General features: G+C 36.1%; 1 protein-coding gene across 4 annotated transcripts in view; it reads right to left on the reverse strand.

The window, feature by feature from the left end:
- The window catches only part of LOC106050255 (glutamine synthetase), a 43,796-nt gene that overhangs the window by 5,512 nt on the left and 10,335 nt on the right, over positions 1-27,949 (reverse strand). For 2 of the 4 annotated variants that reach the window (XM_056040863.1, XM_056040862.1), the window contains exons 2-5: positions 16,249-16,354; positions 15,412-15,502; positions 14,132-14,293; positions 12,254-12,400 (exon numbers count right to left, since the gene is read on the reverse strand). In XM_056040863.1, the coding sequence (XP_055896838.1) occupies positions 12,254-12,400; positions 14,132-14,293; positions 15,412-15,502; positions 16,249-16,329 (481 nt within the window). In that variant the 5' untranslated portion in view covers positions 16,330-16,354. Of the gene's footprint in view, positions 1-12,253; positions 12,401-14,131; positions 14,294-15,411; positions 15,503-16,248; positions 16,355-18,591; positions 18,729-27,949 lie in introns of those variants that run through there. The other 2 variants (XM_056040864.1, XM_056040865.1) reach the window with 2 other exon arrangements.

Genomic DNA, 27,949 nt, shown 5'->3' on the forward strand with positions numbered 1-27,949 from the left:
TGGGCTTCCAATAAGGATACAATTTAAAGCATTCATAAATAATGCCTACTAAACACCACTAACTTTTTAGACTCTAAAAACATGTATTTAAGGTGATCATGTTCTGCCATTTTAAAACCATTTAATACATACAAAGAAGGTTCAAATGCATTGAGCCTATTTATGTTGTTTTCAGTACTGGCTTTACTCTGCAAGATATGCTGATGAATCTATCCAACATGCAAAGTGTAAAAAAAAATATATTATATTAAAAGGAAATGCTTAAATTTTCAATTTCACCAAGTGTCAGAGCCCCCATGACCTATTTCACAATATGTACTGCCTTAATTGTAAGATTGTTTCGTTGATTTAAAAAAAAATGCCTACGATGTTTTACAACATAGTTGCTTTCTCCAACCTTACTTTCACAATTAATCCACAACTAAAAATACACTATAGCAGACAATACAACACTCTACCATTAAAAAATGAACAGGACAAAAAAAATCTTTATGCAGCAGTAAGCTATTGATCTTAATCTTGACATTTTGAATTGGGTGTGTTGTAACAGAAAATGTTTACCAATTGACTCTAGGTAAGAATTTTTTGTTTTTTTTAAATTCAGTCTAGATGTATTTTTAGTATGCAGCCAAGGTCATTTTCTTAGTTCACAAAGAACCCATGGGCAATATTCATTTTGATAGCAGTTGCACTATAATTGTAATGAGAGAGGAAAGGGTACAGTCGGGGGGGGGGGGGGGGAGAACTGTTATAAAATGGGTGGGAGCAGGGAAAGAAGACTGATGCATTGTGTCAAGCTGGGACCACCAGGTTTGTGTCACTGTAACATGTAACAAGAACAATACAACACCAACACTAGCGAGTGTCAGCTTGTGTTGCAATGTTGAAATGAATTACTGACATTTTGATTGTGAATGTTAAACACATAAAAAAAAAACACAACTTTCTCAACAGAGTAGACTGTCATTGAAAACTCTTATTTATCATATGCAAAGCCCAGAAAGATCAATCCAACTTTATCCCCAACCCTTTCTTTACAATGGCAGCAATTAGTTTGCTTGAACTTGCCTTACTTGTCAAGTAGAGTTACTGTTCCATAAAAGAGCCCATTTAAAAAATTTAAACTCAAACTTTGCCAAATATTATAACTTTTTTTTCTCTTCGTTTAACTATCAAAACATAGCCTATTTATCCAACACAACCTCATTTAACCCAGTCGTGCGGTCAACTGTTATCAAACTAGATCTAGTTTCACGGGAACCCACCGAAAGACTTTCACGGGAAAGATGCATTCTTTATGGCATGCATGCACTTTGTTATTAAAACTTAAAACATTATGAATCTCAAACTTTGGTCATCTTAAACACAACTCTTACTACCAGTGAGAAATGTAAACTAGATTGAATTAGCACTTAATACCTCTCAAACCAAGGTTTTGTAATACATTTAAACATTTACTCAAGGCCCATTCATTTTGTAATAGTTTTCTAAAGAATGTCTAATTGACAAACAAGTCACAGAAATATGGCACTGTTAAAAAGGATGAAGATTTTTTTTTTCAAGGAAGACAATTCATGTAATTTTTTTTATTTAGATCTATAAAAATTCTCAATAAACCAAATTTTAGCTTTTTTTTAAAAAAAAAAACGCATCCGCCCTCCTCCTCCCCCCCCCCCCCCCCGACCGCACTTTTTTTCAAGGGAAGTAGCTCCAAATAAAGAATTTTTTTGTTCTTGTTTTAATATCATAGGAAGTCTTTATAAAAAAAAACAAAAAAACGTCATAAACTTAGTCTATGCTTGTAGTGTTACAGTGTTAAGTGCTAAGCACGCGGCCAAAGGTGTCAAAGTTCAAGGGTTATCTCTGTCAGCCTCACAAGATTTTAGCCACATGACGACTTAAGGTCATCTCACATATCGTTAATACCTAAGTATTTGGTTAAGTACTGCGCACTCTGAGAGTACGTTTGTAGGCTAACAATGTCGGCAGACTTTGTCATGAGTCAATCACATAACAATCAGATCAGAATAGCTTGCAATGGCAAGTGTGTGGATGTGGACTAACGAAACTACTACGGGATACCATCTACACCCTAAACATGACAGACACCCACAAAAGATAAAATCCAATTACAAAACTTGGGAAACTGGACTGTCACTTGCCTATATACAGGTAACACCCGTCGCACTTCAGTTAGAAGGGGAAAAACTTTGAAAGAAAATACTTAGATCTAGTTGAAAATAACTAGACATAAAAAAAAGTCATTCCCGGCAAGCCTTATCATTCAAGAAGTGTAATAATATTATACCCCCCCCCCCTCCAATCGGTTGATCGCTGACATTCAAATGCAAATATCGTTGTGCGATTTTCATAGCGGTTTTCAACGGGCTTAAAGTGTCCTCGACACCTGAAGCGGCACTTTAATGATTCATTTGAAACAACTACTCGCCAATGACGGCCCATCGAGCATTTACATTTACATTGCGTACTGCTAATATAACACACACGCTGCACCTTTACACGGGCAATGTTGGCGTTTTTTTATGTCGTACGTAATTTGTGGTGATCAAAAGTGTTCATTTAGTGCCATGCAGTGTAAAGGGGGAACAACAGCGATTCTCAAACTATGGGGACGGTCGAATATCTTACGTCCGCCGCACTATCGTGTTGATAGAGTCTTTTGCTTGATCCAAACAAGCCCGCTACAAGATGTCTTGCTTACAATGATGATAACCCTACGAGGAACAAGCCCGCTACAAGATGTCTTGCTTACAATGATGATAACCCTACGAGGAACAAGCCCGCTACAAGATGTCTTGCTTACAATGATGATAACCCTACGAGGAACAAGCCTCCTACAAGATGTCTTGCTTACAATGATGATAACCCTACGAGGAACAAGCCCGCTACAAGATGTCTTGCTTACAATGATGATAATCCTACGAGGAACAAGCCCGCTACAAGATGTCTTGCTTACAATGATGATAACCCTACGAGGAACAAGCCCGCTACAAGATGTCTTGCTTACAATGATGATAACCCTACGAGGAACAAGCCCGCTACAAGATGTCTTGCTTACAATGATGATAACCCTACGAGGAACAAGCCCGCTACAAGATGTCTTGCTTACAATGATGATAACCCTACGAGGAACAAGCCTCCTACAAGATGTCTTGCTTACAATGATAACCCTACGAGGAACAAGCCCGCTACAAGATGTCTTGCTTACAATGATGATAATCCTACGAGGAACAAGCCCGCTACAAGATGTCTTGCTTACAATGATGATAACCCTACGAGGAACAAGCCCGCTACAAGATGTCTTGCTTACAATGATGATAACCCTACGAGGAACAAGCCCGCTACAAGATGTCTTGCTTACAATGATGATAACCCTACGAGGAACAAGCCCGCTACAAGATGTCTTGCTTACAATGATGATAATCCTACGAGGAACAAGCCCGCTACAAGATGTCTTGCTTACAATGATGATAACCCTACGAGGAACAAGCCCGCTACAAGATGTCTTGCTTACAATGATGATAACCCTACGAGGAACAAGCCCATTACAGACGCACATGCGGTGACGAAAAGTTCTCCACTTGTTTCTGACTCTTTTTTTGGACATTAGCTATGATATAACCCATATTGATCGGGATTTTGTTTCGTTCTGTTATTGTTTTGTTATATAATTAAAGGCATCTATGCTGTTTTAATAGTTTAAATCTAATGTCAAGATGCCCCATTGACCTAAATCTAGTAAACTCTCTTGTCGTAGGGCAACTTTACATATCCTAAGATCACCGCTATTGTCTATTTAACGTTCATGCCAATTTTCATCAAGATTGGTCAAATGGTTTTGATTTCTATGAAAGATACATTACTACATTCTACTCTATATATTAGATTATCCAACTTGCGCTCTTCATTACTACAGACGCCAGGAGAGTACATTTCTACAGCTCATAGTGAAGAAAACATTTTAGGTGCCAGACTAAAGGGCGGAATGAGGACGTTCCTTTTTCCTTCTTTGTCCGAGAAAGGGTGGGAGGGGGGGGGGGGGTAAGTTTTGAGTTTAGGCACATCGGCACAATTTAGGCCATGTCGTGCCCTCCAAAAAAAAAAAAAAGGGGGGGGGGGACTACATAAGTAAAAAGTTGAGAAAGACTGGGCTACAATTTAGTGATCTAGGCTCAGTTAAGTAAGGTAAACTTCCCCTTTCAGACCTTGCTATGAGCGAGATGGTGTAAAGGTCAAGTGTTTCTGTGGCTCACGGTTAACGAGGGTGCCTTGTGGCCAGCACAACGACCAACCGCCTTTACTTTTCCCCAACTAACGTCAGTTAACCATAAGAGCTGGGTGGCCTCAGAGATCCCGAAATAAAAAAACAAACAAACTCTTTACCAGGTTTCGAACCCGTGAAGCCAAGCGCTTTACCACTCAGCCTCCGAGCTAGGCTAACGCTAGTATTTAGCTTTAAAACAACGTTAAAGCACTACAAATGCTCTGCAGCAAACATAAAGGTTGCTAGACTCAATGCTACATTCAGTCTTCGAGTTGATGTCGCCTTTTTTTAGGGGTGAACACAGGGGCGTAGCTAAGAATTTGTGGGTCGGGGGGGGGGGCTTGACTTCTTTGGGGGCCCTTGAATTGTGCGTAATATTTAAAATTTATTGTAAAAAAAACAACACTGATTTTGGTCCCACTTGCCTTAGGTGGGGGCCCGGGGGGATTTTCAAATTCTCCCCCCCCCCCTCTTCTCCTCACCCTAACTACACTACTGGGTGAGCAACTTTTAAAAAAAAAAAAAACAAGCAACATTACAACAGTTGTGTACTCCGTTAGAAAGCACGCCATTGCTTTGAGAAAGTTACTCGGTAACAACAACATAAAGAGCTTTAAAAAAACAAACAAATTGTCAATCACTTTTCTAACCAGAATGCACACAGAAACTGGTTTAAACTGGTTTGGTGTGAAGCGAAGTAAGGAGAGCCACCTCATAATATCCTACAACACAGGGGAGTAGGATAACCTCCGTGGTCAGGGTCACCCAAATGACGATCGCCCTGGTTCGTTACATTGGTTAGAGATTCAAGTAAGCAACTGAAGACCACACGGAAATAAACCCAGATATACACAAAACAAACAAAAAAATGTGGTCTTAACAATGCACTAAATCTACTATTCAACTTTAGTTTTTGCAATGAAGTCATTACCAAATATTAGTCCTTTTAGCACAATCGAAACGTAGGCTATTCAGCACATCATTTCAATTCTCCCAGTCGGGTGGCCATGTGTTATCGAACTACATCTAGATCTAGGAACCCGTTGAAAGACTCTTATGGGAAAGACGCATTCTTTAGGACATGCATGCACTATGTCATTAAAGCATAATACATCTCAAGCTTCAATAATCAATCTTACACGTTTATACATAGAACTGTTTGCTAGCCATTAGCGTAACATGCGAAGGGGGAGATCTATTTATTGCTAATCTAATCGTTTGTTGGTTGGTTTTGCATATTATTGGGCTACATCCTAGTATAAGGCGAAAGGAAGGGACATAGCGGAGCAGTGGCTTATCTATGGCGTATTAAAATTAAGAAATTTTTTAGACAAAGCGGAATTTTATAAAAAATTAAATCGTTACAGGCATTAACTTTAAGTTAATAATAAGTTTTCAAGTTTGAAATCCAGAAAAAAAGCAGTGTAATTTACTTATAGTTGCATTGTTGCAAAATTGAACTATAGATTATTGATAATGTCTTCGATTCCAAAGATTAAGGATGCGTGAACATGACCCAGTGAACTGTAGATAAACTGTAATAAACCAATGAATTTTAATAGACACTCATTTAATAGCTTTTTGTTGAACAATCAAATAACGTAAGCAAAACTTTATTTGTTACAGCGCAACAAACCAACAAAAATAAAGGATTTTTTAATGGGGCGGGGGTAACACCCTGCTTGGTGGTTAAGCCCGCAATCATGTAAGTGTGCTATCGGATTAACTTTCAAAACACCACCACCACTAATAACGCGAGGGACAAACAAAATGTTTTCTAGACTGAATCCCGAGCCAAGCGGTGCCGACGCACGCACAATAACGTCACGTGACAGAGTGCCAGCACGCTATAAATAGAGCCGGTTGACCTCGCTTTACATAACGAAATACGAGGAGAGGTGTTACAGTTAGTGCGGCTAGGTTAAATACTAAGGTCAAATAACTGCATAAAGAAAAGCCTTGTCAGATTTTTTTTTTTTTTCAGGGACGCTGCGCGATGTTTAGCCACTCAAGAGGCGAAAACCGATTTCAATTATGGACACCAACCAAACTCTTAAAGTTTATATTAATTATGCAATGGTAAATACATTCTGATCAGAATGGGCTTGAATGGAGGGGGGGTGGGGGGAGTCAGCACGTAACCTAATCGTGTGCCATGGAAACCCTTTGTACAGTATAAAGAAAAACTAAAAGTTACAAGATAGTTTGTGTGGATACTCAAACTCAGAATCACCATCCGAAGTGGTCCACTCGGGCACGTAAAAGGCAGGTTTCAATATTCTCAGCATATATATCAGAAACTATGAACCTTTCAACAACCACAACCACATCTCCCCGCCCATACAAAAAGAAGAGACGTGGGTCTGTTGAAATTCTTGACGATATTGTTGTAATGTAAGTCCGACTGGCGACATGATACCAAAGGGCACGGATACATTGGAATGTTATTATTATTACATTGTTAATATCTATTCAAAGAACTGATTTTTAATAATGAGATGGGTTCAGTGTGAGCCTGGCCTAACATTATTGAAAGATCATCTGATTGATAGCTTTGTAAATCTCTCATTCAAGGCCTCAAGGAAGAAAACCTTTCCCCTTTGGTTAACTGTCCAATGGCGCACCGGCTGCCTATTTGAATACTACTACACACTGCTTATTAAATCATAGGGCCCACAATTCTTAAAAGGTTAGGCATCAGTGCTACAGGGCAATACCAAAACCAAAACTAGAATGACAAACAGGTCTCTAGTCTCGCTCCACTGAAGCAACGAATGTGATGCAATAGATAAACTAAAAATACAACGCATGGTCCCTAGTACTCCTCAACAATAGTACACAACATAGTAGGCCCTGTGTATTTGTCAAGGCCCTATGTATTTGCCAAGGCCCCATGTATTTGTCAAGGCCCTATGTATTTGCCAAGGCCCCATGTATTTGCCAAGGCCCTAGTTATGTCTTCAAAGATGTGTTGCTATACACAAAGTTGACCTTATGACGATCTATGCAAGTGTCTCACACTTTACTGTTGAGCTTCTCACCCCATACTTTTTGTGACCTGCGCTCTTAGTACTAAGACTGCTGCTGTAGACAGACACAAGGAGAATGCCTTTCTGCAGCTAGGAATGATGAAATTCCTTTGGCGCGGGTATCCGCCAAGGATCCCCCTGGAGCTGTCGTATACCTCCTTTAGCTGGTTAAGGGAGCACAGACATTCTTTTTTTTTTTGTGGTTTGGGGAGGTGTTGGTTGGGGGTGGGGGTGGGAGGAGGGGCGTCACTGTAATAGAAGTGTAGTACACACTAACTAAGAAGCTTATTGATTTAAAACAATACTTTATGTATCAGCATTCTACACAATGTCTAATGACCCTCAGTCCAGGGTCATACATGAAATACACTTCATCAGCGGTTAACTCATCCAAATAATGGCAAAAAAAAAAAAAAAAGGTCACCCCCTTTGTCCATACACAGTTACACACAACACCAATACTGGTCACTCAAAAAACACGCACACTTACTATGGCAGTCACAGGCAAAAAAGAGGAGAATCCCTAATGTCAGAGAAGGGTGGAGGAATCTATACAGCAATAACTTTGACATCAAAGTCTAACATGTGCACATCTTCAATCAATACGCTTATCTGCGCATGTCACACGACATAATGTCAGGGCCTAAGGACAGCGATACTCGTTGTACAAGACGTCACTGCCACCAAGTCACGACAGTGTCAATGTCAAGGTACAAATAGGGCGCGCGCACATTTGATCCGGTTCCAACTAGTATGGGATGACAGCACACGGGTAAATTTCAGTGCATGACACAGATCTGCATTTTACAGTCAAGATTATAAGAAAGCTAAATATTTAGTGGCGTACCGGTATAGGAAATCATCTTTATTTTTTATACCGGTATAATTGTGTTGTTTTTTTTAACTAGTGCAAAATAAGGGGAAAAAAATTCTGGGTAGTCAGTTGCTATGGGTACATACACCATTCAGTTAGACACAACAAGGACATAAAGAGAGAAAGGATTAAATTAACTTTTTTCTTACACAAAAAACAAAACAAAACACAAACACCGTAATAACGACTAATTTCTTTCATGGAATACCCAAAGAAATTGGGAGCACAAACGCTAACAATTAATAATTAATTAATTAATTATAGACCAAGCATCTAGAGATAAAGATAAAAAAGAGCAGGCTGTTTTTACAAAAAAAAAACAAAAAACATTTCACATTAACTTGGTCAATTTGATTCTAGAGTCTAACGGATTTTCTTATGCCAGTTCCGATAAATTACACTATTTTCTTGAACACATGTTATTGTATTTTTCTTTCTGGGTGTTTTCTTTTCCAGCAGTCGAAAAGTGCAGATTTAAAAAAAAATGTTTTTAAGTCTGAAATGATTTTGTAAAGAGCTGTACTATTATCCCCACAGTTCTCCGACCTGCACGTGAGTATTGGTAATTTAGGTCAAAGTCAGTCCGACTCTAGAGCAGACTCTAGAGCACGCATACAAGCATCTTTTGCTTTTGGCACAAGTAACAACAAGCTTGTCGTTTAAACATAGAAATGGGGTTAAATGTTGAGCGAACAAACACACACACAATATTACAGTGTTTGTATAGCGTATCTTTTGCTTTAGGCGCAAGTAACAACAAGCTTGTAGTTTAAACATAGAAATGGGGTTAAATGTTGAGCGAACAAACACACACACAATATTACAGTGTTTGTATGGCGTATCTTTTGCTTTAGGCGCAAGTAACAACAAGCTTGTAGTTTAAACATAGAAATGGGGTTAAATGTTGAGCGAACAAACACACACACAATATTACAGTGTTTGTATGGCGTATCTTTTGCTTTAGGCGCAAGTAACAACAAGCTTGTAGTTTAAACATAGAAATGGGGTTAAATGTTGAGCGAACAAACACACACACAATATTACAGTGTTTGTATGGCGTATCTTTTGCTTTAGGCGCAAGTAACAACAAGCTTGTAGTTTAAACATAGAAATGGGGTTAAATGTTGAGCGAACAAACACACACACAATATTACAGTGTTTGTATGGCCTATGAAAATGAAAAAAAAAAAAAGTTCGTATGAAAATGAAAAAAAAAAAAAGTTCGTATGGAAATAAAAAAACAAAGTTCGTATGGAAATAAAAAATCACAGATCGTATGGAAATAAAAACACAGTTCAATGCACTGCAATATTGCCATATATCCTTATTTACGTGTCCCACCCTCTACTAACCCACCTCATGGGTTAGCTTTTTTTTTCTCTCTCAATAACAACAACAATAACAGACGTCATTCATGTCTTTCAACCCTGTCTGCATATTTCAAATCGTAAACATAAGACAGGGCAATAGTTTACAGACATAGAGGGGAGGGGGGGGGGAGGGAGAGGGAGGGGTGTGGAAATTCCGAAAAATTTATATTTCCATTGATTCTCTTCACTGTCGCTCAAGACGTTAAACACCAGGAAGAGTTGAGGTCAAATGAATCATTCTGGGTTAGTTGAAACTGACTCTAGATATCCGGGAGATTAGAAAAAACAAAATAACCAGGCTTTTTGTGGTGCTTACAAAATACATACAAGACATAAAAACTATTCACAAGAACAAGTTTCCAAGAAAAAAACAAGCAGAGTATAAAATTTAAAAAATCCGTTATAGAAAAATGAAACATATCTATTTAAAAACAAAAAGCAAAGCCTACCTAAAAGGAAAGAACTCCTTCTTTAAAACTATATCTACCAATAATGCACATAGTATTTCCCTTTTTGATATCAAACAAAACAATTAACTACCAATAATTAATTGACTAATCGAGTATTTTGGTTTATTGATTTATGTTTTGTTAGGTACAATTAATAATTGTTTGAAGTATCAACTAGATCGGAGAATGAGTAAGTGAGAAATAGCGTTAACAATTATTTAAGCAGACTAAACCCAACAAATTTAGCCATATATGTGCAAATCTGAATTATTAGTTTCCCTTGTTGCTATTAAACAAATAATGAATTACCAGTAATTAATTGTCTACTTGGTTACTTTTTTTTATTCATGTCTTGTCTATGTCAATAAATAATGGTGCGAAGTTTCAGCTTGATCCAAGAATGGGTGTGGGAGAAATAACGTGTACACACTTTCTACCAGACAGACAGAGTGAGTTGATATAAGCTTTGTAAAAAAAACAGTCACTGCAAAGCTATGTAAAAATTATTGATCTTTGAATCTCTATATGTGAACAAAGTTATCAAAAATACACTACACACATTTTTTAAAAAATACATTGAATGGCTGACATAGAAAATTATTTCAACACTATTGCATAAGTTCCAATTCATTTTCTAACCAGATTTAGATTCATGTTTTGATTGAAAAATATACTAAATGTGGATAAGAGTGAACATCAACAGAACAACCTGAATAGCATGAAGGAAATGAGAAAAAGTTAACATCTCTGAGAAGGCTGAAATTAAAGTCTAGATGTTTCAAGATTTGCTGGAATGTCACCATGACCACATTCTCTAACAGCAGGTTTGAATGTTAAACTCTAGACCAGAAAATCAGATGTTTAAGGAAGCTGTTATTTCAACAAATAAAAATTTAGCAATAGGATTGAAAAGTTAGTTGACCCCTCCCAAATGAATAGCAACAGGGAAATAAGACAGGAAGACATCATTAAGAAAAGGATGAGTAATAGACAGAATGCTAAGATGGCAAGTAACAGAGAGAAAAAATAGTAGGCAGATCACTTGTAAAGCAGAAACAGTTTTTCAAATAATGCCTGTGAGGGTTTTCATCAAGCCCTGGCTATAATTCAAAAAACAGAAATGGAAAAGTGGTTTGAGTGCTGGGGTAAGTCCCAAAAAGCCCATGGAGCCTGGGAGCGCATGAGGCGCCCTGACCGCACTTCTCCGTGGTGGAGGCTGTCCAGGCCTGAGCAGGCTATTATAGCACAGTGCAGAACAGGCCACTGTCCTGTTGGCTCACATTTCTCACGGCTATGGCCAAATTTTGATTCAAGGTGCCCCCGCTGAGGGGAAGAAGAGGAAACCGTGCCTCATACTCTGTTTGACTGCCCCAGACTTGCTGATCTCCACATCGACAGGTCTGGAAAGCCAAAAATTCTCGACCTGTATGGTGACGTGTAAGCACTACACAAGAAAGCAGGGTTTCTGTCCAGGGCTTTTGCAAGAGAGGATTTAAGCCTCTCAAGCCCTCACTCAAATGGAGTTTGATGATGATGATGAGGGTCTTAGGGCACTTAATTGCTGTATGTATGTTCTGTTAGTTAAATCTTTAAAAGATTTTAACCTCAGTAGTAATTATATTAACAGTAATAATTTAATTTGTATAGCGCTGTTCACAAATATAATGTGAGGGTTTTAGGTCACTTCATTACTGTATTTATGTTCTGTTAGCTAAATCTTTAAAAAAAATGTTAACCTCAGTAATAATAATCGTCTAATTTATATAGCCCTGTTAACATACATAATGTAGGCTCAAGACGCTTTTAAAAAGTTAAACTAATCTAAATAAGTTCTAAACAGGGAGGCCACAATGTTCTTCTTAAATCTAGTGAAGCATGGGAAGTGTTCAGCTAATGAAGGAGTAAGTTACATGCACTGAAAAGACTTGCGAAATAATGTTTTGAAGGAAAAAAGTATAACAGTTGGATCGAGTCCTTAGAGCACAATACTATCCGAGTGACAGATAGAGAGTGATATTTGGGTTTTTGGCCATTGGCACAATTTAGGCCAAGTCTGGAGAGATTAGTTCTTTAAAATACAAGAACATGTTCTTGTAGATGCATTAATTTTGAACTCATTAAAGCAGCCCTGATTAAGTGTCATGAGAGTTGTGAGTGTACATCATTTTATATATGGATAAGAATAAAAAAAAAAATTAATAATGTATGCACACATGTACAGTGAATACAAAATTAAGTGTCCTTACCTTGGGGTCCTGGGAAACCATTCTTTGGCCAACCAAAAGGATGACCATCATAGTCCAACAAGGTGTACTCTTGTTCAATGCCAAACCAAGGAACTGAAGCAGCTGCCTGCTTCATGACCTCATTACAAGTTTTCCTTCTGTTAGTCTCTGAAGATGAAGAATACAGTAAATATTATAACCACGAAATAACAAAAAAAAAAGGTTGCTTGCAGAGTAAAACCTAACACGCAACAAGAAAATAACAAAAAATACTTTTTAAAAAAAAGAACCAAACCAAAGCTTATATTAAGTGTAGTTGTATCAATTAGTTTGGATCAGTCATGTATTTAAATTTGTAATAGATCTAGACAATAATAAATCTGTGCAATTAGAAATATTCTGACCAAATGCTTCTATCATTCTCCCTATCACTTGTCTGGGCCAGTTGGAAAACCGATGGGGGGAGAAAGAAGGGGCATCTGGATGAATATGACAATGATCGCTTTTTAATGCATTTTTTTTTAAATAAGAGAGTTAGTTGATACAAGCTTTGTAAAAAACTATCTCCAGCACAATGAATATTGAAGCTCATTCCTTCAGAGTTTTGCTTGGAAACCATCTACCTCAGAATCCTTAATGCAGGTTAAAGAAGTTCTTAAAAAAAAAATAGACCTGCAAATGTTTAAATTGATACTTTAACCACAGTTAATTTGTACACAAATACAGTGGACCACTGAATAGGGTTTCTGAAAAAGTCTTTTAAAATACTATAAAAGGTATTGTTGTCATTCTTGATCAGTTCATACAGTCAGTCGAGCTACATTATTAGCTAATCATGATTATTACCACAATAGCATTGATTCAATTTATATTATATTTATCACTGTCATTGCAAACTCATTTCAAAGTTCGGATTTATACGTAAAAAAAAATTTTTAGTGGATAGTTTTAAAGGAGTTTATTTCAATAAACACATGTTTACTTCAGTGTATGATTAAAGGGATCTGCGTGTGTTGTGTTTGGGATAAGAGATAATAACTCAAGTAATACACATTTATGTTTACTAGACAGTTATTTAAGTAATTTGTTTTATATTCAGAAACATCAGCCTAAATGTTTACAATGGAACCTCTCTCACTCAATTATTTATTAAAGTAGTTTAAAGCATTAAAGTAGTTAATTATTAAAGTTAAGTAGTTAAGTATTAAAGTAGTTAGTTTTTTTATATGCAGAAACATCAGCCTAAATGTTTACTAGACAATGGAACCTCTCTCCCTCAGTTATTTAATAAAGTAGTTTAAAGTATTAAAGTAGTTAATTATTAAAGTTAAGTATTAAAGTAGTTAATTTTTTTATATGCAGAAACATCAGCCTAAATGTTTACTAGACAATGGAACCTCTCTCCTCAGTTATTTAATAAAGTAGTTAATTTTTTTATATGCAGAAACATCAGCCTAAATGTTTACTAGACAATGGAACCTCTCTCCTCAGTTATTTAATAAAGTAGTTTATTTTATATGCAGAAACATCAGCCTAAATGTTTACTAGACAATGGAACCTCTCTCCCACAGTTATTTAATAAAGTAAGCTTTATCACTGACCACTTATGTGAAGCAATCAAGAAATAATGTAGAGAACAAGAGACATCAGCCTAAATGTTTACAATGGAACCTCTCTCCCTCAGTTATTTATTAAAGTAGTTTATTTTATATGCAGAAACATCAGCCTAAATGTTTACTAGACAATGGAACCTCTCTTCAACAGTTATTTAATAAAGTAGGCTTTATCACTGACCACTTACGTGAAGCAATGAAGAAATTAATGTAGAGATCAAGTGACATGAAATTTCAGAATGCACCATCTCAACTACAACAACTGAGGTACTAAACTCTTACTGACCTGCAGGCTTCTTGTTGTATTTGTAAACCTCACATAAAACTAGCATGTTTTTCCCTCCTCGGAAGGGATCCTTGAACAGGGCACATGGGTACAGGTACATGTCTGAGTTGGAGCCCTCTGCCTGATAAGTGCTAGAACCATCAAAGTTCCAGATAGGACAATCTATCAGAAAAAACAAAACAAAAAAAAAACCATAAAAAACATGTTAACACAAGATCTCCATTATATGCCAGTCCAGTGCCATGCTATATTTATACAAAGCATTGAATGACTAAATGGGGAAAACTAGAGTGGAGGTCATATGCTCATGTTTTTCTACTTTCTAAAAACAAAAAATTAGTTTATCATCAGTTCTTTAAAGTGAGAACTTGAAAGTCTTAAATACACATTGTTAAAAATCCATGGAAAGATTAGCATAATGTGGAATATATTTCTAAATGGGTGAAGAACAAAGGGGCTTATCAAAACTTTTAAAATGTGAAGCATTAAGAACATGGTTTCTTCTCCAGCCAACAAACTAAACAATAATATAACAAAACCAATTAAATGAAATCCTTTTTTTTTTTTTAAATAAAAAGCTTATCTAAGAGGAAGAACTCTGAACATAAAATTATATCACTCAAGAATGTAGAAGTTATTTTTCTTTTTCACTATCAAACAAAATAATTAATTACCAATAATTGACTAATTGGTTGATTTTCTAATTGATTCATGTTTTGTCAGGTTTGGGGTTAAGATATAATTGTGCACAAGTTTCAACTTGATCTGAGAATGGGTGTGGGAGAAATAATGTGTTCAAACTTTGTACCAGACAGACAGAAAAACAGACAGATTGAGCTGATATATGACAAAATATGAAAGAAAAATGTTATAGGGATGTTAAACACTTAATATGCATAATTTTAATATCAAAGTTTAGCTCATGTCTTTATACAACTACATTTTAATGTGAAAATTAGCAACAATGAATAAACAATTGGCCAAAAGTAATATGTCTGTAAAATGTTAAAAAAAATGGGGGACATAAAAATCTACAAACATTGGGAGCACACAGTTTTGTGATTCATTAACCAAACGAAAATCAGAGAATTGAACTCCCTGACCTATATTAAACACCAAACATAACTAGAACTTTTATTAAGAAGTGTACATATTAGTCATGAGCAGTCCTATAAGGAACTGATAAGCAACAAATCCTGAAGCAGCGGGGACACGCCCAGACAAGTTCAAGAACGAAAACTCAGAACTAAAAATTGATTTTTTTTTTAAAAAGCAATCACCTTCTGGTTTCTTGGGTTCAAAGTCCAGTGTCCTGCACTTACTCCTTATGCCTTCCCCTGTTCCATCAATCCAAACATACTCTGCCATGATCTATAGGAGAGCAACAAAGAAGGGATTATTTTTTTTTTAGGTTTTTGTAAGTGTAATTATTTCAGCTAATAATTTTATAATTTATTTTTTGTCAATCGAGGCTGCTAAAAATATTTCTGTGTGGAACCTGGTGCAACTGGCTGCTCGGTTCAGCTTTAAAACTAAGCAGCACATTTTTAAACAATAATAAGTTTGGGTATTACTGATCTACTGGATTGAATTTAGATCTATGTCAAACATGGGGAATGTTGCCTTCACATTTTTTTTTATTTAGCCATGAAAATAAAAGTGTGAAAATGGGTTTACCCAAACTTGCCATGCAATTATCTCATAATGACAGTTGTTCTTAGAACAAGATAACTAAATTTCAATGTACTCTAGACATGTAATCCATATTTGATCCTGCAGCATGGAAGGATATACATATACAAATATGTGACCTAGTTTTCTAAGCATCTTGTTAATTGTTTTTTTTTATAACAGATCTAAAATGGAGTAATTAGATTTTAAAAAAATGCAAATATTTAAAGGACTTGAAATCTACTTTGCTTATTCTTATATATATATATCTGTTTTAATTTTTTTTTCACATCGCCTGCTAATATGTTAAATTAGAAATAAATATTTATTTTTTTAAAATCATATTTGGTTTCCATGTTATCTTTGTTATACTTAGTTACAGCTATCAGAAAATAAAATGAAAATGTATTACATTTGTGAGAAAAAAAAAATCATAGTAAGCTTACCTGGTCATCTGGCTGAGCTAGAGTCAGGTATTTCTCCAGTAACTGCTTGTTACCTGGTGCACCTTGTCCTGGGACATTCATTGTGGCCGTGTGTTAACTTGTAAACCTGTTGAACAAATGAAAATGGTTTCTAAAAAATATAATCAACACATGATTTAATATCATCACCCTATCATTGTAAGCACCACTTGTCATAGCATCAAATCAATTGAGTTTATCCATACAAACATAAGAATTGTTCTTAAGTTAGAAACTTAGAAGTAGCAGACACAAGCATAGCCAATCTAACATTGATATCATTAGGCAGAGAGACACTTTTGGTCAAAGCCTATCATACTCTAGCTAATGAACACAGCCATACAGAGACAACGAAGACCTGCTAAAGGAAATCACTATCCACTTTATGCCATAGCTTATAGCTCTATGATAAATTTGTAGCATATTAATATGCACTCGGTATAAGTCTAGACCTGAATTGATATACAATCAAATCCTGTTAATCAGACTAAAAGGGGTGCAATCATTTTGGTCCTAATAGCCAGCTGGTCTGATTTACCCCATTCAACTTTATATCTATAGGGTAAAGGAGAAATTCATTACACTTTTGTTAATTAGTTAGTGTGTACATGAATACTAGTGGATCAGATAACTTGTTCTGAAATTCCTATAAATTACATACTTACATTACTATCAATTACAGTCTAAACTCATTTATTTGAGACTGTGATAAAAAGAATATAGAAATACAAATTCTCATATAATACCAGAACGTAGGTTGACTATCTATATATTTTGCAATAAATTAATTACGAGTGGAGATTTATTTATTTGAGACTAACTTGAAATATTATTTCCATCTAGGCTGACAGCTTAATTTTCTACACAAATGGGAATATCATAATTCACTAAACCAAAAAGGCCATGAACTTAAAAAAAACTTGTTTTAAAAATGGTTTACTAAACATGTTTACAAATGAAATATATGCGCTTCCTAAATTTAATAACAAAATGGAACTATTACAGAAGACAAAAAAAAGTAGTTGTAAATAGAATTAAAACTATAATTAATAATGACAATGTGAAATCAGATTTTTCATCTATAGCTTCTAGATTTATTTATCTCCCTACAGAGACTGATGAAAAATTGTAGATCTTTTTATTTATTTCTATATCTATATTATACTACAGCTACACACACTCTGTTAGTGTTTCATACAGTTGCATCACCCAGCCCTAAAAATCTAGCCACACTAAAAACGCTTTAGTATTAAGCATTATTATTGATCAAAAGGCTATGCCTAAGCCCAACACCAACAGAACATAACAAAAATAAGGACAGATCCAATAGAATAAAGATCTAGTCTAAATAGATCTATTAGATTATTAGATTTACTTGATTTAGATATGATTATATTAGTATATATAGAGTCTAGTTCTATCAACTTTTATATACTAGAATAAACGAGATCTCTATATAGAATACATCTAGATCTCTAACTAAAGTCCAGATGTAAATCTATAATATACTGATATAAATTATAATATCTAGATAATTATAAGGATATAATGATATTTTTGATATATCTACTACATTAATCTATTATAATAGACTCTATTATAAATCTAGATCTAGTAACTAGTCTAGATCTAGACTCTAGATTATTTATAAAGTTAAAAGACAAAATATTAAATATACTAGATTCTATATAGGCCTACAATATAGATCTATATACAATATAATATAGATTATAGATCTAGATCTAGTAAAATAACTTATTATTATATATCTAGTTAGACTAGACCTATGACCTAGATCTATATTTACTACTACTAGAAGTATAGACTGTATAGAGTATTATATTTATATAAAATATAATAATAATAGAGTCAATAGAGTAGAGTCGTCCAGTACTGTACTAACTCACTGTAGTCTAGTAAAGTTAAAAGTAGGTAGACTCTGACTCTATATTCTATATAACAATATAACTATATTAATCTAGATCTAGAATCTAGTCACGTCTAGACTCTAGCTAGTGGACTTAAATAGATCTAGATGTAGAGTCTAGATTACTCTAGATCTAGATTTTTCTATATTGACTATATCTAGAGTCTAGAGATCTAAGTCACTAAGTCTAGTCTAATTACTCTACTCTAATGAAATGGTAAAACTTTCCATCGAAGGACCCTTTTGTCTTTGAAGAATGTTACGCACGATGTAATATATTATAATAATAAAAAAATAACATTAATCGAATTCAGAACAACTGAGAGCATCAACACGAAATACGATAATGATTAGATCTAGATAGAATAAAGAAATGAGATGTTTACATTCAGACGAACCTTTACTTACAGTACTGGCGTGTTGTTAGTTTTTGCCACTCGGTGTTAAAATATAGGGCAAAGTGTGGGCACAGACCGCGTTGTCGCATAAGTTTTTTCCACAAGATTTAGGGTATTTTGGCTAATAATTATTTCGAAGTCAGTGGAAAAGAAGTAAAAGTTCAAGTTATTATTGGATGTCTCGACACTTGTTACTGTTCAGTTAATACTTATAAAAGTTGGTAGCAGGTAGCCTACGCAAATCTCCATTGGAACGTCTTTTTTTGTGTGGTAAATATAAGCCTACTGATATTTGACTTGATTGTTTTTCGCAACCTTCATATCATATTTTTGATACCTTACTACGCCGCATTGTCAATCATAGATTTCACACTAAAAGAAGATAGATCTACGTCACTCAGTCGAGCACCAACATTAGCCTAGCCTAATAATTAGAAGGCCAATCGAAGCATCATAAAGTTAAAAGTAAAGCTCCCCTTTAAGACCTTGCGCTCTAGCAGACTCGAATGTACTCTAGCATCATACAGACGATAAAACAGAAAAGGAATGCACTGTTCTGTAAACAAGAAAGGACTTCAAGTTGGATATGTGTATCTAAAGAGAAGTTAAAAAAAAAAAGTTTTGGTCACGCCATAAGAATTTATTTTTAATGACTACACGTGAGGAGAAACAAGATATAAATCTGGGTATTTTTCGATGTACGAAATACTAATTCTATTGAAGGGGGGGGGGGGGCGCGGTTACCGAAAAGAAGCGAATCGCAGTCCAATATTATGACGACGGATACGAAGTCGATACTAGACTGTCTAGACTAGAGATCTAGATCTAGACTCTATATATAGCATGTAATATAATGTCCATTACTCCTTTAAAAAAAACGTATTTATAAGAATATACAAGATAAGCAAATCTTTTGACTTTTTAAAAAATGTGTACAATTATCCTCTCCATTCAGTTAAGCGCGTTCACTATAAGTTTCCTTGTTTACATTTCTAGATCTACACATCTGTATCTCGTTGTTTACCTTCCGTGCCATGGGAACTCTTGTTTCAAGGGAGGAAAATCCATGTTACAGTTTATGTGCGAAGTAGGGAATTTGAGATATCTTGTAACACACACGTAAACAGCCATTTCTTTATTTAACGGACAAGTCATCAGAGTACAGAATTGGTGTACAGAGAATAAAATGACCGATTTATTGTTTGGGTAACGAGCTCTCTGCATCAACATCACATTAAATCATTAACTACTAGTTAATCTAGATCTAGTTTTAGTTGACCTAGATAATCTAATAAGGTCTACCATTGTGGTCTATAGGGCAGATGATCTGATTATGTGGCCTACGGTTAACGAGGGTGTCATGTGGCCAGCACAACGACCAACCGCCTTTACTTTTCCCCAACTAATGTCAGGTACCTATTAGAGTTGGGTGGGCTCCCGAAATTAAAAATCCCAGTTTTCACTAAGATTCGAACCCGGGACCCTCGGTTCAGAAGCCAAGTGCTTTACCGCTCAACCACCGTGCCTCCATCTCTAGACCTAAAAAGGATTAATAACCGAAAAAAAAAAGATTAAATGTGGTTATAATATTTAAACATATTTTGTTTTATTTTTTTAAGCTAAGGAGTTTGAATGTTTTGTGCTTAATGTTAGAGATATAGTGGGACCGAACCGCCTTTCGATTTCTCTTCGTTTACTCCTATCCGAGATTATTTTGAAACTTCTATTTACACATAGGCCAACTACCAACAGATAACCATAGAAACAGATAACCTTAGAAACAGATAACCATAGAAACAGATAACCATAGAAACAGATGACCTTAACATCATCTGCCTAATACTATGCAAGGTCTGAATGGGGAATTTTACTAGTTCTTCTAAAATTAAGGAGTTTGTTAATCCAGTAGAAAAACAACAACAAACAACATTTGCGCAATACACTTTTAAAGTCACAGTTTTTTTTTAAATATTTCCAACCTAGTGATAAATAGTTTCAGCCGTTAACTCGACATTTCTAAGGGTTAAAGATCTAGAAAATGGAAAGTGCCATCTACCTCATTTAAGTACGGAAAATCACCGACAATGTCCGGGGGAGAAAAAAAACGGTCTGGAAATGGAGTCTATATTTACATTGGGTGCAGGAAAATTTCCGGAAACAGATTTACCTAAACTTTGTGGATACCGGCTGTGGAAAATTTGTGGAAGAGAAGAAAAAAAAAAGTGTTGAAATACGCACGTGAAGGGAGCACGGGGGGGGGGGGGTATGAGTTTGTTAGTAGATCTATATTTTGTTAGAGTGGGGAAAAAATCGAATTAGTTATAGAAGGTAGACAGGCGCAGAAATTTCGTTATTGAGTGGAAATTAGGTCAAAGAAATGTGACTCTTATGAATAACAGTATTAAATAGCGTTCACAATGTCATGTTACATCTAAAAACTTCTACTGGCATGTAGAGCAGCAAATAGCGAAACAAATGCATTTGAAAAAAAAAAGGGGTGGGTGAAGATATAAACATAAACATTCAATCGAAATAAAAAAAAAACCCCACCTAAAATCAATTTGTCATAAACAAAGAAGTTTGAAGTTGGCATCAAGTTTATAATGGAATGTAGGTTAATATTTCATCTGATTCTATACCTGCTGCGTGAGAAACGATGTAGTTGGCCACGAACTTTGGATTTCAAATGTCAGCAACTACTAGAAATGTGGGTTAGTACAGCTGACATTAATGCAAATACAATGCGAATTACCGCGGGTAAAGAGCGAAATCGTTATTTGACGTTCCGTTACATTTACTTCTTAATACTTTTTCTCTAAAGAGTTGGCCTAGTGGTAGTTGTTATCTCATATTATAAGACAAGCTACTTTCCTTCATAAAAGTACATTGTTACATCCTAAGCGAATTCGTGTTTTAATCTAGTCGTAGGCTACATTGTTAATTAGAGACTTTAACTCTATTTTTACAAAGTCATTGGTTTTCCTGGCTAATTCGGGCACATCGTTCCATGCTATAAAGGCACTAGGGAAGGAGTTCTCGTATGATTTTGTCCTGGTCCTAGCATATAGAATTAAGAAACTTTCCTTTTTCTTTGTGTAGTTTTTTTTATATAGGTTGTGCATTTCTTTAGGGATATAAACTCGTTCACGTGACAGCGGAGTGATAGGCCGAAATCGAGCCCTTATGCATGTAGCTTCGGGCGAGCGTCCTGGGACCCGTCGAAATCAGTATTTATGTATGCAGTGTTAGGCCGTCCTTGACTGTCACTTTCCAGACACAAATCTTTAGTAATCTCCGCCCCTTTTCCCCAAACAAGCTATCTACACTTCTGTTCTAATTCATTGTCCTCAATGCTGTACAGTGCGTTTACACTTTATCAGTACCGGTACTTCTGTGTTAAATTCTAAGACTGTTAAGTTCTATGACTAAGTCTACAACCAGGACGCCTATATATTATTTCCCATCACTCACCCCTTTTTTCCAACTACACTTTTTTTTTTCATCTTGTCACGCGTATAAAATCCATAATGTGTTGACTTACTGCAATGTATTATTGTGCTCATGTTATTGATTCGTCAAACCTAGCAAATGTTTGACACAGGAGGTTACTGTCTCTCAGATCTATACTGACAATACAGAAGATACACGTACTTGTACACGTACGTTCAATATATTGATGGGGAGATAATCGAAAAAAAAAAGTATATACAGCTATCCCCCCCCCCCTTTTCCTCTTTTTCTCACATACACAGTGCAATTATAATTAATACAATGTGCAAGGTTGCATATATTGCATTAATTAACAGGTCCGGGTTTACTTGTAGGCAACACAAGATATAGTTTAGGGTCCTCAAGAAATATTTCTGACATGTTATCTGGACTTGTATAGGGCCTTATATTTCAAATAGGTTAAGGCCTTTTTCAAATCTAAATGCGGCACTATTGCAAGTAGAGACATTTTTTGAATCAATTTACAAAAGAAGTATCCAGCTGCAAAAATTGAAGAAGAAAAAACAAAAGACGCGTGACTCCATAATATGGTTAATGTAAGTAAATGTAGCCTAATAAAGTACTGTACCAACAAGTTTTAAAAGACACACACAACTCCTCGCCTCAAGCGTTCTGTTAACGCATCGCCAATCTCGTTAAGAAGTTGTGGGCAGAAAGTAGAACATCTGCAAAAGTGTTGACTGCCCCCCCCCCCCATCGATAGTACATCAAACTACGAAGCCTATGTTAAGTTTCTTCCCGGTAGATTTGCAGCAGGGTTTCTCAACCCGTGGTTCGCGCATCAAGCTTGAACGACCTATCCCCCCTCAGGCACTTGGCGACTCTAAGCGATTGGTCAAGATACGACGGTCTTAATTTTCAGTACCAGCGGCGATAGACAAAAGTGCATACGTGAAATGGATAAAAAAAAAAAAAGTAGGCCTAAAGGTTATACGTAGCTAAGTACCTAAAGGTTAAAAAGCAACAACAAAAAAAAAACACAAATTATGACTTCCAAGGATAAGGATCTGTTTCAGCTATGAGATGAAAGTCCTCTAAAAGCGTAATTTTCGACTGAGGGTGTCCGAAAATTGTTTCTGTGTTTAATGATTTATTATACACACAAAAAGAGTTGTATAAACAACTCGATCTGTAATATTTAGGGTTTTAGGAGAAGTGTCGTATATTTCATCTCTAACTAGCAGTTTGAAGTTGCACGTATCAGTCGCTGCATTAACATGTGACCTTTGTTACCACAGCATTGTTTCTGTATAGTAGATGGAGTCGTTGGCTTTTTTATAGGCCTACATAGGCGCCTTTGTTGAATAGTTTGCTGTTGTTAACACGTGTGTACTTGTTATTGTTTTTGCTGCTGCTTCAGTTGTTCTCCATGTTTAAGAATCATACAAATAGAGAGTTGCAAATCTTTGAGAGGTAGTGGAGATGGACTGGTCACACTCTTAGAAAAGATACCAGCAATAGAGCTAGACAGGCCTTAAGAGTGGAACCCCCAGGGAACAAGACGTAGAGGAAGATCAAAAAGAACATAGCGACGCAGTATACTAGATGAAGCCGAGAGGACCGGAAAGAACTAGGAAGCCATTAAAAATATAGCAAGAGACCGTGGAGAGTGGCGTGTTTTTACTGAGGCCATATGTTCCACGAAGAAAGATGATGATGGTGATGACCAACACATCACTACAGTAGACTAATGTGTCCCCCCCCCCTGACACCCGAATGAAATAACATTCTACAACAATAGACCCGTGCACTTTTTTAACAAATCAATTCTAGTTGTACACCTTTAAAAAAAAAAACACTTGGTTTTGTCACATTATAAATAAATAAATAGGTGAATATAAGGGGGCATTGGGTTCACTAAAGAGTTTAGATGTAGATCTATACTCCATGACTGTCATTTGTCGCGATGTTATCGCTTTGAACAGGCGTGCGACTTATCTTATATAATACAGACGTTACTTCAAAAGTAGATGATTACGTCCTACGCGTCATGCATTCAGTCATATATATTAACCAATGACTTAAATTCTGCCAAGTCACTGGTTTTCCAGGCTAGCTCAGGCAACCGTTTCCATGATCTAATAGCACTAGGGAAAAGCAGCATTTGTACAAATTTGTCCTAGCATATGGAACGAGGAATGTGTATCTTTGTGTCTTTCAGAGTATTTTATTAAATTTTGTTGTATTTGAAGACTATGGTTCAGTGTTTTATGTATAATTGCTACTTTACTTTCAAGTCTTCTGTCCTGAAGGCTTTCTAAATTTAGTGATTTAACTAAAGGTGTTACTCTAGTCAAATGTGAATATTCGTTTGTTATGAATCTCACTGCTCTATTTTGTGTCTGTTCCAGTTTCTCAAGTGTTCCACAGGCCTATACATCTCCACGTGCAGCGTGATGTATTGAACTCATCACCTCTTTCTGGCAAAAAACAAACTCAAAAGATGTGAACAGAACATGATTCACTATTCTGATGTAGCACATAGATATCTAAACATAAGAATTGACGAAGACGTATTATATAATGTCCTTTTTTTTTTTTTTTTTTTTTTGTAAAAGAGCCTTTAGTCTTTTTTTCCTTACCCGCCCTAACCCATTTAGAAAGTAGATAAACATTGTGAGCGTTTGTATTCAGATTTCTTTTAGTGTCCCATGAGTGAAACCCAAACAAGACTCCACACCCACTTCTCAGTACCATTTAAGGTAGGGATTTCGCTTTTTTTCTCTCCACAGCAGCCTACCAGTGGATTCTAAACCCCGAAAATCAACGTATGCCTTTTTTTTTGGGGGGGGGGTCTATTTCTCTCACCCGTGATAACTTTTACTATCCTATTGTATCACGGGAAAAGTAAGACTGTGTAGGAGAATAGGCGAGAGGCTTTGTTATTTAGCCAACAAGGGTGAATTTTCGGGGTGTAAAGGTCAAGAGGTCAGGAAATGTACTGACACCACCCGAAGTCCGCGTGTTAGGTTTGACCACGACCATGCAGCAGACCTTTCCTTGATACGCGACCAACGCAACAGGTCCAAGATTTTAATAGCCTTGCCCTACATAGCTCCAACTGCCCTCTATTCTTTTTATCAGCCCAGTTCAAATCACGCCCCATAGTCCCTCGCCAGGGACGGATTGATCGCCATTTCCATTAGGTCAACTCAGTCGCGTCTAATGTGTGTCGCCAACTTGTTTTTAACACCCCCCCCCCCCACCACCACCAAAAATATTTTCTAGTTCAGATTACCGTGAATGTTTCTGAGTCAAGGATTGCAGTTTTTTGGCCTTAGGGAGAGCAAAATGTTTGTGCCAACTCTGCATTTTTTTGTGTGTATTATTGTGGAGCGGCAAGCTGGAGTTTTAAAATATTCAAAATGGAGGATGAAAAAACGTGTGACTGGTCTTCGAGAACAATTAACACACAGTTTAACGTTGCACGCACGCACACACACATAGGGAAAAAAAAAAGAGGGAAAGAGGTCAGAATAAAACAAAACAATGATGTGGTGTCATATGTGTGACAAAAAAAAAAAAAGATTCTGTTAGCGATTCTTCTATTGTTGTATAATGTTATTTCATTCGGGTGTTATGGGAACACATTGGTCTAGTGTGGCGGTGTGGACTTTTTGAAGACTCCACCATCTCTTCATTCATATGTAGCACACGTATTGATAACCACATCAAAATATTCACTTTTCATATGTATAACTTTACACAGGGTAATTAGTAAATTAGGTTAAACGATTTTTTTTTTTGGATCTAGCAAGGTATGCCTATTAGGGCAGATGATGTAAATCTCAACTGTCTCTGCGACAGAAGTTAACGAGGGTGGACAGCACAATGACCAACGCATGTCAGGACTTGGGGGCTTCCTAAAATCACGAAACTTAGAATCCAAGTCTTTGAAGCTGGATTCGAACTCGAAACACCTAGATTCAAAAGGGTTCGCCCACAACATTTTCAAAATAAGTCAAATCCTAAGTCTCTAAAAAAAAAATCAAGGCTATTTCGGAGATCTGATATGTATATCGCTACACCATTAAATGTAAACGCTAAAAGATTTCCTCTTTAAGCCATAGCTCCTCTAGAAGCTGGAAGGATTTCAAATACACTCGAAATTTAACGAATAATTATCTCAAGGGTATTAAACCCAAACCCTCGAATGGAGCATGTAAAGAAGCAAAAGACTCACTACAATATTTCCTCAATATTTTTTAATTAACCCCCCCCCCAAAAAAAAAAAGAGCAGAGCGTGTTGACTTGTTGCAACATATTGCTGATAGACAACTAAACCGCTGTTGGCGTATTATATTTTAAATTTTAAAACTTTCAAATAACTTCTTTTTGAGAATAAAACTAAGTATAACTTTTATTACAATATAAAAGCATTCAATTTCAGATGAAATGCATTAAAATAGTAGACTTTAGTAATAATATAAAATGGTATTCTGGGCAAAGTCTAACTCAAGACAAAGCACGTCTTTTCTATATAGCAATCTAGAGTCGTCTGTCCTACCAAAGACCCTACCTAAGACCGCTGACGACAAAGCCACTTATCTTGCAACATTCTCACTGCATAGTCAAGTTCTTCCCACCGTCACCATCGACACACACATTCCATAACAGAGAGTTTCGGCACAACACATTTTAAGTTTAGTGATGTCGCCCCCTTCTTTACAGTGTGGTCGCCCTTTCTTTACAAAGAGAGTCATCAAAATATTTTTTTTTCAAATATAAACAAGCACTAATATGCTGAAATGTGTTAGGGTTAAGGATTGATATAAGATAATGAGGGGTCATAATGTATACGAGTTGCACTGACCGACGCTTTAAAAACCTGTTGCCAATGAATGATTCAGCAATTTATTTGACGTGCTCTACTTTTGATTACAAACTGATGTATCCATATATCTGGATCTCATTGGTAAGATTAGTCAAAAGGTTTTCCGGTCAGGTCTCTTGAAAGCAGTCGCCCCGCGCTGCACGATTTAGAATGAAAAAGAAATGTACATCAAAGGGGCGCGACTCCATTACGCCAACAACTAATTCGCACCAATCGGTATTCACAAAACGTGTGATATTTTGCATAGATCAGTTCAAAGGTTGGAAATAACTGAAAGAAAAATATATGTAAAGTGTTTGCGGGAAGGGGGTAAACACAACATGTACACAATATAGTATAGACAAAAACATGTATGCGTTACAAGAAGTTATAGCAAGCCTCTTTATTAGACTTAAAATAAGTGGAGTAGCGGGGGGGGGGGGGAGTTTGAAAATCCCACTGGGCCCCCAAAATAAGTGTTCGAAATTGCTTTTTTAAATAACATTAAATATTACTCAAAATGCAGGGCCCCCAATTGGTCATGCCCCCGGAACCTAAATTTAAAATAAAAAAAAAAAACGTGGATAAATGTTCCAGGGTCTAAAGCATTATATGGAGCCAAGCTTATGAACTTTGGCATCTGCATACCTAGACCTTTACTAACTTGCGTGAGGAGCTTTCAATATAGCTTTTAACTGGCCATGGGATAAACTTCAGAAGGATTTACAGTTGGCAGTGTTTGCTCTGTCTAGAAAACTTATTGACTTTTTGTTTTGTAAATAAATAAACGTGGGAGGATAAACAAAAAAAAAAGGGAGGGTAGAGATTTTGGACTGTGTATAGATGAGGTCGCTAATTTTAGCTAATGCATGAATAATAAGGGAATGTACATTGCCCTCTTTTTTTAAGTCCATTTCGGCTTAGGTTTATAAAATAAATGTTTTCCAGACTCCCAGTAAAAGTCAAACGTTGTGATAATCGCCATATAGAGATATTTAGGACTAATTACTTGTTACATAAAAAAAAAAAAGTTCC

This window comes from Biomphalaria glabrata, chromosome 9, assembly GCF_947242115.1.
Source record: "Biomphalaria glabrata chromosome 9, xgBioGlab47.1, whole genome shotgun sequence".
Taxonomy (NCBI): domain Eukaryota; kingdom Metazoa; phylum Mollusca; class Gastropoda; family Planorbidae; genus Biomphalaria; species Biomphalaria glabrata.